The sequence below is a fragment of the Anabrus simplex genome, chromosome 2, assembly GCF_040414725.1.
Source record: "Anabrus simplex isolate iqAnaSimp1 chromosome 2, ASM4041472v1, whole genome shotgun sequence".
In the NCBI taxonomy this organism is placed as follows: domain Eukaryota; kingdom Metazoa; phylum Arthropoda; class Insecta; order Orthoptera; family Tettigoniidae; genus Anabrus; species Anabrus simplex.
Window position 1 is genome coordinate 429,368,043 of NC_090266.1, and position 14,995 is coordinate 429,383,037.

The 14,995-nt window shown below is 39.8% G+C and overlaps 1 protein-coding gene across 1 annotated transcript in view; it reads right to left on the reverse strand.

Annotated features, from left to right (window-relative positions):
• sli (slit guidance ligand) overlaps positions 1-14,995 on the reverse strand; it is a 1,279,943-nt gene that overhangs the window by 522,997 nt on the left and 741,951 nt on the right. Inside the window, exon 4 of the mRNA XM_067140837.2 lies at positions 4,407-4,478. Within this exon, the coding sequence (XP_066996938.1) occupies positions 4,407-4,478 (72 nt within the window). The remainder of the gene's footprint in view (positions 1-4,406; positions 4,479-14,995) is intronic.

Below are 14,995 nucleotides of genomic sequence, written 5' to 3' on the forward strand. Positions count from 1 at the left end.
AAAGTCATACAACATCATTGACCATGATGTGTTACTTTCAATAATTGCAGACAGGGGAGCCGATGAAAAACTGCTAGCGGTAACACGAGCAACCCTGACTAATATGATCCCCAAAGTAAAATTTCAAGGATGATTTTCTGCACCCTTTGAAATTAAAACGGGTGCTAGACAGAGAGATGGACTCTCACCACTATTGTTCAACTAAGTACTGGAGAAAGTAATACAGGAATAGTGTCAGATACTACAAGAGAGAAACTTGTTCAGACCGTTAAGTTTTGGGACGAAGAAGAATGGAGTGGAAATCGACTGCTTAGTTATTGCTATATAGCAACACTGGCAGAGAATTTTGAAACTGCGACAGAAGTAATTAATGTGCTGAAAGAAGTTTCAGAATAATCAGGCTTACGGATATCCTTTGAAAAAGCGGAATTAATGTCAAACTTCAAAGAAAACAAGACCCAACTAAACACAAAGTATGGAACAATAAGCTATGTGAATAAGTTCAAATACCTTGATGAGTGGATTCACTCAAACGGACTAGATACAAAAGCCTTAGCGGCCAGAGCAAATAATAAATGGAGCTAGCTTCCCAAACCACCCAAAACATATATAACAAAATGTGCGTTTCTAATAATACCAAAATTCATCATTGCAACACTGTTATCAAGCCGGTATTTCGCTATGCGTCAGAATGCCATATCCTCATTCAGCAATGTGCGCTCGCTTAGTTTGAGCAAAACGAGAGAAAGATTCTCCACAACGTAGTTGGCCCAAATTACAAAATGGGATTTACATAAGAAAATCCAGACGAAAAATCTATTCCAAGATAGAGAAGATCACGGACACAATACGCAAACGCAGGCCTCACGTCTACGGTCACCTACGACGTACGGCTCTCGACGGACAAAAACGCATTTTAAACAATTTTGAATCAATTTTTTTAAAATCCTGGTACGTTAACGGCAAGAAAGATCTCGAAGAAAAGGGCCTACAACCAGAAGACGCGCACAAAGGGGATATTTTCAGAATAAGTATCGTGACTTTTGGGACTTTCCGAGATGAGAGATGGACAACTGGTGTAAAGTGGTCGAATAAACGCCGAGCTCGACTCAACGATCTAATGAAAACCTGCTGGAGCAAACGAACATGGAATAAAGTCCAGTATGTATAATGAAACATGTGGACTCTAGCTGGCTGATTATTATTGTACCGGGAGGTACACCCCAACGCCGCGCATTTAAATCTTGCGCCCAAAATACTCCTCTACAGGAGAAACACTGAACTTGAAGCTAGAACCTATTTAAACCTTTACTCAGAAGATGTCACCACTGTAAATTTGTTATTGTGAAGTTTCCAGTACTGTGCGAGTTTCAACTTGTTTTTGTTTCGGTTCATCAAGAAGTTTGGACATTCTCTCATAGATGACACTGCTAGAAAACTATAATCATGCACCCTAGTGCGAAGTGAAAGAACTTTGTTTTGAAAAGTTGAGTATTCATAAGTTTTTTACTAATCGATGTTCATTTATTTTTGGGTTGGCAATATTTATCTTTTCCTTCCGCCAGCTTTGAATCCAGCCAATCCCTAATTTTTGTAATCAATTTCCAACCAATCCTGGTTTTCTTCTTCGACTTTGAGTGTAAATTTTGAATCGTCCAATAAAATTGAGAGGGTGTGGCTTGATTATTCATGAAAGGTCTCGAACTTCCCCGAGGGTTTATAAACTGCGGATTTTCACGTCTCTTGGACATCTGATCGTCATCTAAGTTAGTGTGTTAAGCAGGAGGCGGGAAGGCGCCTCTTCCATCAGGCAGCAGTTCTTCAGAAAGGTAATGGCCGTTTAACATCTTTATTTCTTGCTAGCTCCGTAGTTTAGCCCGAGGGATAGGTCCGAAACCTTAACTATGTAACCAACTTCTCTAAAATGTAAGTTCTGCCGGCTAATGTAAAAAAATTCATAAAATCTCTAACTGTTATTCGGGGATAGAGAGTGATTTATCCTCTCGAGCTCCCCTTCATACTGCTTTGAGGCGACTACGCTTTGTAACTGATTTTCTTCCTTTCCGTAATGTCATAAAATTTCTTTATCATACGAGTCACCTCCATAGTTTGGTAACAGCCCCTGTTTTCATCGGCCTAGTGCCCTTTTAATTTTTAAGTGTTCATATCGATGAGCGCAAGCATTTGCCTCCTTTCATTTTGCGTTCGGTCCATTTAGTTAACTGTTATTGCTTTTACACGAAGGCCCTATGGTTTGGGTATGATATACGCCGGTTTCAATTTGTAAGTTGGGCCATGAAAGGCCAAAAGATGTAAGATATTTTTGGTGTCGCCTTGTATATGCGTGGAAAACTGAGAGCACGTCAGCTCTTTTCTAGTGTTGTAAAAGTGCCCCTGGGAGGTTTGATATTGTGAGTATGGAGCTAGAGCTCCATTGTATTGAGGGATTTCTGCCCTTGTCTAAATTTGTGCCTTTGTAAATTTTGAGCTGAGTGCTCACGAATTTTGAAACGAGGGGCTGGGAGCCCGGATTGCTAAACAGTCACTAAATTTTGGATGTCCTTGCTATGTATAAACTTTGTCATGCTACCTGGTATGTCATTGTTATCTCACTAAGTGAAAAGTTGTTAAAGTTTTGTTGTTGAGTTTTGAAATTACAAAGAAATATAAACTTTGTTAAAGTTTTAAATCACTTCATGAATTTGTAGTTAGACCAATTCACCCCGGTTCCTTCTTTCACCTCTGCTGGTCCACGGGTAGCCCCGTAACAATTATTATTATTATTATTATTATTATTATTATTATTATTATTATTATTATTATTATTATTATTTGTTTTAATTCCCTCTAAATACACCACGAGTTTTTGAGTCACCGAGGTCCCAGAATTGTGTCCCGCAAGAGTTCTACGTGCCAAAAATTTACCGACCCGAGGCTGGTGTATTTGAACACCTTCAAATACCACCGGACTGAGCCGGGATACTCCGCACCATATTGGGCTCAGAAAGCCAGTGCCTACCATCTGAGCCACTCATTCCAGAATGCAGAAAATATTGGTAACGAATATAATAAGTGCATTGGAAAATTGTGTCACGGATAGAGAAAACTATGAATATGATCCCGTCTATCCGCGCACCTTACGTACTTTCTTGATATTTAGCACAATATCTGTCGGTGAAGAGAGGAATGTCGTAGTAACTGATATACACTAGTGCCCAAAAGTTAAATATAAGTTACAAGTAAGCAGGGCAACGGGAAATAGACTGCAAATCGCACGACATATGCACCTACCAACCTTACGTGTTCGCTCTGTATAGGAGCCGTCAACATCGAAACTGGACCATGAATGAATGGAGGCATGTACTCTCCACAGATGAAACCCGCTTCAGTTCGCAGAACGATTCCCGTCGCTCATTAATATGGAGAGAACCGGGTAGCCGATACAACCACAGGAACATCATGGAACGGGACCAGTATAGTGGTGGTGGCGTCATAGCGTGGGGCGACATCATGTTGAACGGCCGTACGGACTTGCACATCTTCATGGGTGGTCCGAGGAACATCGTTAACGCTCGGAGATACAGGGATGAGGTACTGAGATCACATGTTCGACTCTTCAGAGGTGCGGTTGGTCCCGACTTCCTCTTAATGGATGATAATGCCCGACCGCACCGCGCTACTCTGGTGGATGAATTTCTGGCTGGGGAAGACATTCATCTCATGGACTGGCCAGCGAGTTCTGCGGATCTGAATCCTATAGAAGATGCCTGGGATGCATTGGGGAGGCGAATTTCATCCCGTCAGCCTTCACCAAAGACCCTCCAAGACCTTCGCATTGCCCTTTCGGAGGAATGGGATCGATTGCCACAAGAGCTCTTGGACCATCTGATAGAGAGCATGCCACGTCGCTGCGAAGCATGTGTGGCCGTTAGGGGTAACCATACACCCTATTAACAGCATATTTTGTTGTGGAAGACATGGCCAAGTTTTGTTAGTTGTTGTCGAAGGTGTACCTTAGCTGTCAGAACCTTTCTCTCAGTTTTCTTGGACTAATTGTGTGACAAATGGTGTGTGATTCAGCTTCCGTTTGTTCAGCAATCCGTCTGACATTCCTATCAGAGGGTATAACCTCGTTTAGTGGTTATGCTTAACGTTTGGACACTAGTGTAGATACCGTCTTATAACATGACAATTTGAACTTCTTGCCTAAAAGCTGAGGAATGAACATTGAACCTCATAAAATTATATTTTCAGAGTTGTTTTGTAAAATACACTGTGAAAATTCAGCCCATTTAACTAATGAATAACACATTTTCTGTCATTTTAAATAACATATTTGAATAATATCTCTATGAAATATTGTACTCGCTCACAAAGGGAAAATTATAAAAATTAATTTTACTTACAAATTCTTCAGAGATGGTATTCCACGCAGAGTCTTTCGGCCAATCATCTCGAGGTGATTGTGACTTAAATCCCTAGAACAAAAGAAGCTTAGATGAGTTCACGCGAAAGTGTCAACATTTGTAGTCTCTATTTTTATCTATGAAGTAAGATAGACTGTAATCTAATTTATGTGGTACGAATTTAGTATTTAAGAAAGATTTTTTGAATTAATTGAAGCACTTGGCAGATAAGGAAATATTGTTAACTCTTACTGTGTGATTATTTCACTGAAACAGAACTGACGATTGATGAACGCTGTTGCAAAATGGCCATGCTAAATATTCTATCTTGCTGAATTGTCTATCTTATAGAGTAGGTACACTACAAGAAAATGGGAGTGCGTTCAGCAATCGGAGAAGGTTGAAGCAGGTATCTCATAGTAGGCCACTATATCCAATTTTCTAGATTCGGGGACAATTCAACAGAACTGATGAGATTAATGGTACGAGCACAATACATAATTATTCATCTTATAACGGATTTTCGGAATGATGCCAGCTCACAAACATTTTCATGGAAGACGTTGTCCTCATTGCTAGGGATCATTTGCCACTGCACATAAAAAACACGGACTGATGTCAATAAGGTAATGAGGTGTTTGGTTTGCTCTAAACCAATTAAAGTGGTGTTTCTAAATTTCAGCCAACTAGAGTGCGTATTAAATGTACACGTAGACTTAACTTTGAGTATCAAGATTCAAGTTGAGCTTTCCAAAATAATGGCCAAGATTTCAAGTTTGTCGAGATTTCTAAGGATTCGGCTAAATGAGCTCTTCCTTACGCTCCGGGAGATAGTAGGTTCGAATCCCACTATCGGCAGCCCTGAAGATGGTTTTCCGTGGTTTCCCATTTTCACACCAGGCAAATGCTGGGGCTGTACATTAATTAAGGCCACGGCCGCTTCCTTCCAACTCCTAGCCCTTTCCTATCCCATCGTCGCCATAAGACCTATCTGTGTCGGTGCGACGTAAAGCCTCTAGCAAAAAAAAAAACTTCCTTACGCATGTAACTAACTGCGGTCCTCCGTAACAAGCACTCTCCCGTCAACTAATTAAAAGGGATGAAAAAAATATATACCCGCTTAGGATGGGTAAAAGATGTGTGAGCACATTCAGGACTTTAAGTAAGATGCATATATTTATTTTGTACGTAATTTATACTTATGCTTGTCTTCGGATTTAAACAAAGAGCCTATCTAAAAAAATTCCGTGGTGATGTATTTTTTTCGTAACCTCCAAAGACATTCCTCAGAATCCCGTGCGTCAACCATTTGGTTATCGCAGGGTTTAATGACTTGTTTCGGGAGCCAAAAAGGACCACACAACGACCTGATAACGCTCAAGACTTTCATCAAGTAGCTGGAAATTCGGATGAAAGCTAACCTTGCTAGACCCACAAGGTTTTCTAATGAATACTCCTCCAGCGTCCCACATTATGACAGAATGTTCATCGTAAGAAGTACATTTTCCCATACAAGGCGTGCCTTACTGCTGATGTAATTTAGGAGACAAATAAAACTGAGCAAGTTGGCCGTGCGGTTAGGGTCGTGTACCTGTGAGCTTGCATTCGGGACATATTGGGTTCGAACCCCACTGTCGGCAACCCCGAATATGATTATCCATGGCTTCCCATTTTCACACCAGCTATTTGGCTATGGCAGGGTTTAATGGCGTGTACCTTAATTAAGGCCAAGGCCGCTTCTTTCCCACTCCTAGCCCTTTCCTGTCGCGACGTCACCGTAAGACCTATCTGCGTCTGTGCAACGCAAAGCGAATTGTAAAGAATAAAGACAAATAAAGATCAACTCATCGTCAAACTTGCTGTGGCATATTAATCTGTAAGTAAGTTAGTCTTAAGCGATTCATTTTAATAACAAAAACACAATCTATGCTGCTCACACTTAAAATAACTCGTAATTCATCTTTGCGAACTCTAAGCATATTGATCGGACATTCCCGGCACTAAAAGCCATACGCCATTTCATTTCATTGATATAATTACTGTATTATTTTATATGTTACAGTTACAACTATAGAAATGCCACTGGTCGTATAATACAGACATCCATATGGTAATATTAGTCTTCTTACCAATTCTAAACCCGAGAACTTACCACGTTGGTATTTCGGCTCTACTAAACTGCACTTATGATGCGAGGACGATATGATTTGCAACTTTCCAATATATTGTAGGAAAATCGAATACTACGACTTGAAAACACAGATATTCCGGGCGTTTCTGGAGCAGTTTTATGGACAATTTCAAGTAAAAAAGGCCATCCGAGCATGTGTCAAATTTGCAATGTCTGTGAAATTACAGTTGTTTGCACGGTACGTACAAGAACTACTTTACAAAAATTATTGAACACACTCAAATAGCTTATCGATGTATATACTAAAACCAAAAATAATCTGCATCAGTTGAACTCAAATGACTTAATAATGTAAAATACATAATGTGCACCAGTTCAGTACTGATGATCTGTCGATGCGTTTATCGCTGCTCAAACGTACGTGCGCACACATTGCCACTCTTCATCGACCTTTTTCTCCCGGATATACTCGCAGGACGAACTTTTGTGAGAGACATTTTTTTATTGTTGGCATATGAGGAATCGCGCTGCGACGCCCGAGTGCGCGAATTTCGCTTCACCCTGTATACCGCGGAACTAAGCGCAATTCTTCGTCATATGGGGAAGTGTGTGACACTGGTTTGGGTAAAATCACGTACTTCTCTCCTTGGAAATTAGGGGGCTGATAGGTTAGCCAAATCTGCTTCTAACAATGGGCGAGAGGATTATTCCACCGTCCCATCATCTGATTATCTACCTCTTCTGAAGAAAAGACTGCTGATCTCTTGGAGTTGGAATGAAGAATGGGAGGTTACATCATTAATGCGAGGACGGCATTACTTCCTAGTGCACCCCACAATTCTCTCTGAATATTGGTACCAGAAGCATCCGTGTTTAAGAAAGTTTATTAAAACAATTGCACGGCTTAAATTTAATCACGGACGATAGACACAGCATTTGCACCGCAGACGGGTTGTTCAGTCACCTACTTGCTCCTACTGCAATAACGCTCGAGGGGATATGAACCACATTTTCTTCAACTGTATTCACCCTTTTGTGCAGTCTACGGCTCTGTTGCAGAAACTTGTAACCGTGGTTCATGCGTTGCCCACTACCCTAATTTCTCTGGTAAATGGACTCAGTTATGCTACATATGACCTCCTGTATAATTTTTTGATTAATACACAAATTACAGTTTGAGTGATCTATCACAGTGCACAATAAGCAAGAGTGACAGTGTGAGTGGTCTATAATAACTTACTTCTCAATTGCTGTTGTTCTTTTCTTGTCGCTTTTTCTTTCAGTTATGGACATAAGCAAATGAAATGGCAGTGACAGAGTGAGTGGACTGTTGTAATTTGCTTTTCTATTATTGTTGTTGTTCGCTTATTGTTGCTGTTTTTTTTTTCAAGGTACTGATCGCTTGGGCCACCGGTAGTACATTTAACTCTTGAAATCCTAGATCGTTACGGGTCTTTTCTTGTCACTTCAGTGACCTGTCTACAGGATTCGGAGAAAGGCATAACTAGAGCCCTGAGCGGATATACAGAATATTATCCGCATCCGCGAATGCATACCCACGGATGTTGTAAATGTGTAACTAGAGTATATTACACGCAAGGCAGTGAAACGGATAGATCTATTAACATAACACAATAGGCCTGATACCTATCATCGGAACCCCTACAGTCACAGGGTTATGAGGGATTTCTACCGACCTATTGACCTTTGTTCCTTCCTTCCACTGACTGCGGGGAGGAACAAGGTAGGCTTAGGTCAGATTTACGGCTTTGTGGTCTCAAGGCTCTTTATATGTCATCATTCTACCGTACCACTGTCAAGGGTCGCCTAACCACAAGCAAAAATAAAAGTATACCAGAGTGAAAATCAATAAACTTCATTGTTTATAAATTATCAGAAAAATTATCCGCACTGCCATACAGTTTGTATCCGTCAAAACACTAACGTCGCGGATATCCGCATCCGTGCAGGGCTGTAGGCATAACCACTTCAAATGAGAGGGAAAATGTGCTTTTTGAAATGTATTAAACTGAAGATTCAATTAAAGTTTGATTTAAAATATATACAGTATATAAAATTGACATTTGTCATAAAATAAACAGTCACATTTGATGACAATATATCTGAAATGAGCTGAAAGAAAGTACATTGAATTCTTACAAACTTTCTTGAAATATAGAAGTGAAATATGAGGATAACAAAACCACGACGAAATGCACAAAACCTGAAAATTGGAAACTCAGACTCCAAACTAAAACTATGAGTTAATCCACACGATCCGTGGAAACTCCGGCTTTCACAAGTGAACTCGAAATTTACACTTAATTAAGGTTGTCCGCCAGTAGTATATCCTGTCGTAGGATACCAGAAAAGCTCCTGAATGGATTTTTCACATTTACGTTTGATAGTTAGAGACGTGTGAATGGTGAGTGTAGACTTGACGATAGGACCTTGGAGTGCTTTAAATTTATTTTACAGGTATTTTTTTCGCATTGACATTCTCGGACGACTGTAGTGTTTGGAGTGGTGGACTAGATTATAGAAAGAGTTGGTAGGACTCAGCTCGGTCATGTTTTGGCTTAACTTTCTTACCAGCTGTGAAGTGCTTCCGTAATAGTGCTGCACTAGTCGGCATAAATGTAAGAGTTATCCCACACGGAAGCCTACTTAACGCAGACTTGTCACTACCATTAAGCCTCGCGTATTCAAGTTCGTTGGTTGTTCTTTTACATGTTACATCTTTTGCATTCCTTTTTCTTTCTATGTATGTAATATGGGATGGATGCATTGTGATTGACACTTGGTCTCGAGTTCCATTTGCTGGGACATTACGAATGCGGGTTCAATTCATCAGCTGCTGTTGAATTTTTCTCTCCGCACGTCTATGTTTATTTTAAGTTTGGATGTTGATTTAGTAGATTTAACTGTAGATTAAGGAGACAAGCGTGAGACAGACAGGTCTGTAGTTGTAGTATTTAAATGGAAAGAGATTCAAGTTTTATTAACTCTTGACATCACACCTCACCCATGATAAAATAAAGTTCATCTTCACGCACATGAAGATCAACTACCTGTAATCAAATTACTGAGGATAGAAATTACCTCCAATACCAATATCCACTGAGTGGCCACTCGAGTAGTGGCTAAAGTTTTATTCCATGTTAAACTCAAACGCAATAACCTTCTAACTAGCTGTTCTCTCAAATCAGCCAAGCCTGCCGTGCAGAGTGCGGTATTTCCTACATGAAATCTGTCACCAACGTGAAATTAATACAAATGAACTATGTAACAAAGTGCGGTCAGCTATATTAATAATTCACCGAAGACACTATTTACTCTTGAGGTCAGTTAATAAGCAACTTCACGAGCTCTTTGTTAGAAAACATTACATGGACATAACATGACATGAACCTACGGTTTTACACATAAGCATCAATCTGGGATCGACATCAATTGCATTTAAACCACCAGGCACTCTTTTAATAAGGACAATTCCTTATTCTTAATTTAGCTCTGTACTTCATAAATCCCTCACATTTACAGGGGTGTTGTTTCCACAAAACCTGTCCCAAAAACCTTATTAATTAACCACGATTACAGAGGGCGCTTTTCCCCACAGTCTGTCTCAAAACTTCATTCTCATAAACACAAGGAGCCTCTCGTAGCACAGCCTGTCTCAAAACTTCGTCATTCTCAAGGTCCACTCATCGGGTATTCTATTTCCTTCTGGGTTCTCAAAGCTCATATATTTTAACTACAAGTGATTCCGTGACCTAACAAATAGTCCATCACAAAATATAAAAATTACCAAGTTATTCTAGACCTCAAGAAAAATGCCATAGCTCTAATTCTAATATACACGCTGTCCCATAACAAACTGATTTCCAAAATTACTTATCGAAATTCCTATTCCTTGACTACGTGAAATACCTCTCAAACGTTGTTATCAATAACATTATTAAACTCACGGTTTTTACTTCCGGTATTATTATTATTATTATTATTATTATTATTATTATTATTATTATTATTATTATTCTAGCTAGCACAAAGAAATTACGTGATTTCACCATGACTATTAACTTCAAATTTAGGGATATATCTAATTTGCACGAGATGTGTACATAGATGGCCTGAACCAAATCCTACTCTTAAACATTTGAAAGTAATTCACAGGAAGATGAAAAATGACCCTAACATAGCGTTACAAGCTAGCACACGCAAAAACTGACGCCGTATCACCATTCACACATTAAGGAGACAAGCACTGCAAACAGACATAAAAGCACATACTTTTTTAGCTGCATAGGGATGTGAAGCCATCCTGACTACATTTTAAGCCAGCTGCCTAGATCTGACTTCATTCATCATACTATAATATAATTTCGTGTGGCTATTTCTAGCCGAGTGCAGCCCTTGTAAGGCAGACCCTCCGATGAGGGTGGGCGGCATCTGCCATGTGTAGATAACTGCGTGTTATTGTGGTGGAGGATGGTGTTGTGTGTGTTGTGTGAGCTGCAGGGATGTTGGGGGCAGCACAAACACCCACCCCCCCGAGCCATTAGAATTAACCAATGAAGGTTAAAATCCCCGACCCGGCCGGGAATCGAACCCTGGACCCTCTGAACCGAAGGCCAGTACGCTGACCATTCAGCCAACGAGTCGGACATTCACCATACTGATGACGGTAAACATTTTCACGCACACTTCATTCATGATGGGTTTTTAATTCTTTTAGGTACTCAATCCTACACAAAATTTAAAAATATAAAATACACTGAACTTACACGTACTTTCAGTACACCTTGTTACAGACACCACAACACGACACAATCTCGCGACCGCTAAATACTAGCTTATGACCGCGCGAAGACCAGAGCTAGTAACGCCACTCGAATGACCAGATTTTCATACTGTATTTCCCGCACTGTGGGAATTGTTGATTCTCTTATTCCCTAATTGACAAAATAAAACAATGTAATAGCTCCCAGGTAGCAAAACACGGTCGATTGTCTGATAATCCGACCGGCTGAAATGAGAGTCCTACAGGAGTTCGTAATTATACATAGTGGATATTTCTACACTTCGTTGTTGAGAAACGATGTCTGTCCTAAGGAATGGCGTCAACCAGACGACAGTGGGTACTTTACAATAATCTTCCGATACTTCATCATCACCTCACACATATGAAAACTATATTTCTTTCCAATCTTGGCGCTAACCGGCGCATATTCGACCTCTCGGGCCGATCCAGACAGAAAGAGTATGTCCTAAAGGGTAGGATTAGTTATTAATTTGCTAATGTCGCTATTCAACGCGTCTATTATGGCACCGTATTAGGCCATATTTCGCACCGTTGGGCCTATTTCTCAGATTATAACACCAGATAATTCTTACATTTTATTCATTATGATGGTATTTATTTAATCGTATGGTGATTTTATACAATAGGGTATATACAAGGCAAAATCAAACTTGTCCATCCTTCTCAGTCATTCAGATAAACCGGGTGTGAGAGTGAACAAATCATCAGGAGTGCCAGGGTACGAATGAAGAGGACAGCATTGGACCAGGTGCTCAATCGTCTGTTCTTCCAGGTTACAATCACACATTGCTGAACTGATCCAACCCCACTTGTGCCTGAAATAATTGCAGCAACCATGTCCAGTCCTTAACCTGTTGATATGACACCAGAGGTTCCTCGGTAGGTCAAAACCGTTTGGCTGTTTTGTGGAATCAAGATGATGAGCACTTGTTCCAAATGTTTTTGTTGACCACTCATGCTTCCAGCTTTCATTTAGGTCAAATCCATCCGCAATGAGTTGCCCTGCAGTGACACTTACTGGTCTTCTTGATTGCAGTCGCTGCTATGATAATCACAGACTTTTCTCATTCTTCCATCGGATTTAATTACAAAGCGTACTTTGCTAATTTTCCCGCGGCTTGGTTATGCAATCCTGACACGTGTGGATTCTCCCCTGGTGCTTGACCGATGATATTCTTCATAGGCATTTTTTTTTTTTGCTAGGGACTTTACGTCGCACCGACACAGATAGGTCTTATGGCGACGATGGGATAGGAAAGGCCTAGGAGTTGGAAGGAAGCGACCGTGGCCTTAATTAAGGTACAGCCCCAGCATTTGCCTGGTGTGAAAATGGGAAACCACGGAAAACCATTTTTAGGGCTGCCGATAGTGGGATTCGAACCTACTATCTCCCGGATGCAAGCTCACAGCCGCGCGCCTCTACGCGCACGGCCAACTCGCCCGGTCATAGGCATTTTAATTAATATGAAATGTCGTACAAACTTTCCAATAAATCCCTAATAAAATATTCTTTCTTAATGCAGGCCGGAATGTCTCCAGATCATCAGTTATTAATGATTTGTATATATGTGACATCCGGATATGTACCTAAGATCTCCCAATTCCATCGAGGATCGGGTCACGTGTTGCGTAGCGAAGAAAACAAAAGACATGGATCTAAATTATCGATTTCTTGCCCACTCTATAATAAAATGGAGGCTCATGTTCCCGCACACCAAACACACAGTGCTATGACTCCCACCGCGGTTCTCTGGAATCTGTAGGATTGCTTTTTTGCTAGTTGCTTTACGTCGCACCGACACAGATAGGTCTTATGGCGACGTCTGTAGGATTGTAAGTTCAGTATGGACATAAACAAATGAAGAATGCGTGTGATTATTTAGGCCATGTTACATAAATCAAACAGTGCACAACAGTGTTCTTGGCTGAATGGGCAATACTCCGGTAGTCAAAAGTACAAAAATAAAAAATATGTTTGAGAGTGACGGTAAAAATATTATATTACCATCAATATTATATTACCATCATCAGTCAAATTCACCTTTCATAAAAATGACAACGCTTTACAATACTGTAACAAAAGAAGTCGATATATTCACCAAATCGGATAAAGAATTCAGTAAGAAACTAGAAGCCTGCCTTTACAATTTGTAAATTTTTGATAATTCCTTCTTTCTGGTATTCTTCATATTTCCCAGTGCACTCATTCATGTTTTAAGTTTCTTTGTTTTTGCATTGTCTTTTGCTTTGTATTTCCGTGTGATTTCTTAGTGAATTTTTCATATATTATCAACTGTAAATGGTATCATATATACTGTTAATTTTGTTCTATTTAGTTTTTTGTTCATTTATAACTTTGTTTTTGTTAAACTTTAACTTCGTAGATACAGATTGTTACTGAATGTCAAGAAGGTACTTAATTGGGTGTAAAACCTGTGTACTTTCAGATAAATAAATAAATAAATAAATAAATAAATAAATAAATAAATAAATAAATTTGTTTCCAATTTTAAATTGTAATTAAGATAACACGTAGCTAAAGTTCGAAAGAGATCTAGTAAGGAGAAGATATCTGTTGACCGAGTAAGTAGCAGCGCGGATTGGGTCACGTACTTATCGGCTTGCATTCGAGAGATAGTGGATTTGAACGCCATTTTCGGCAGCCCCGAAGATGGTTTTCCCTGGTTTTCTATTTCAACAACAGCAAAATGGTGGGGCTGTACCTTAATTAAGCCAATGGGCGCTTACTTCCCACTCCTAGCCCTTTCCTATCCCATCGTCGTCATACGACCTGTCTGTGTCGGTGCGACATAAAGAAAAGTGTAAAAAAAAAAGATACCTGTTGAAAATCTATTATATTTCGCTGGCTCACCATATTTAGCAAGTTTCCAATGTAGAGTTGTTCACCCTTCCCAGTATGAGATGATAGCACATCAGAACCAGGCTCTGAACAACCTTGGCAAGCGTCCTACATTAGTGCTAACAAACTTCAAAACAACTCAGATAAATATTCTACAAATTATTAAAATTTTTGTGAGAATTCTATGGAGCCACACTATGCAGTGCTAGAGTTAAAAACTTAAAAACAATGCAGTTATGCATTCCAGTTATGAAGTAAAGACGTCTGATTTGGATGACGACATCAGGCACTTGATATAACTTCGCAAAATTAGAATCGCACGAATTATGATAACTAGGGTCGTATGATAAATATATTCGAGTTCAAACATTTCAGACACATTTCATTCGAAGAGACACGTCATGAAAATGCACGTAATAGTACTTACGGATCAATATCTTTGATATCGATTCGCTGTCGGCGTCGCTACCGCTTTAAAGTGTACTGTCTGTCAGGTTTTGTTACCTAACTGATAGCGACTTAGCTGCTTTTCCTAGAGATAATATTACGAAATGAAGGTCGAGTATTCCTATCCGTCCATGACGAAATCTGTTCAATATAACCTGTCCTTGTGACAAAGCAACCGTTCTTACAATTATATCCGAGCGTAAGAAAGTTCGCAAGCTACATGAAACATTTGTAATCGAACTACCTCCACAACAACATAGACGTACAGTACATAGCTATCTATTATGGAACGTTGTACAATATTCTCAGGGTAGCATAATGAAGAA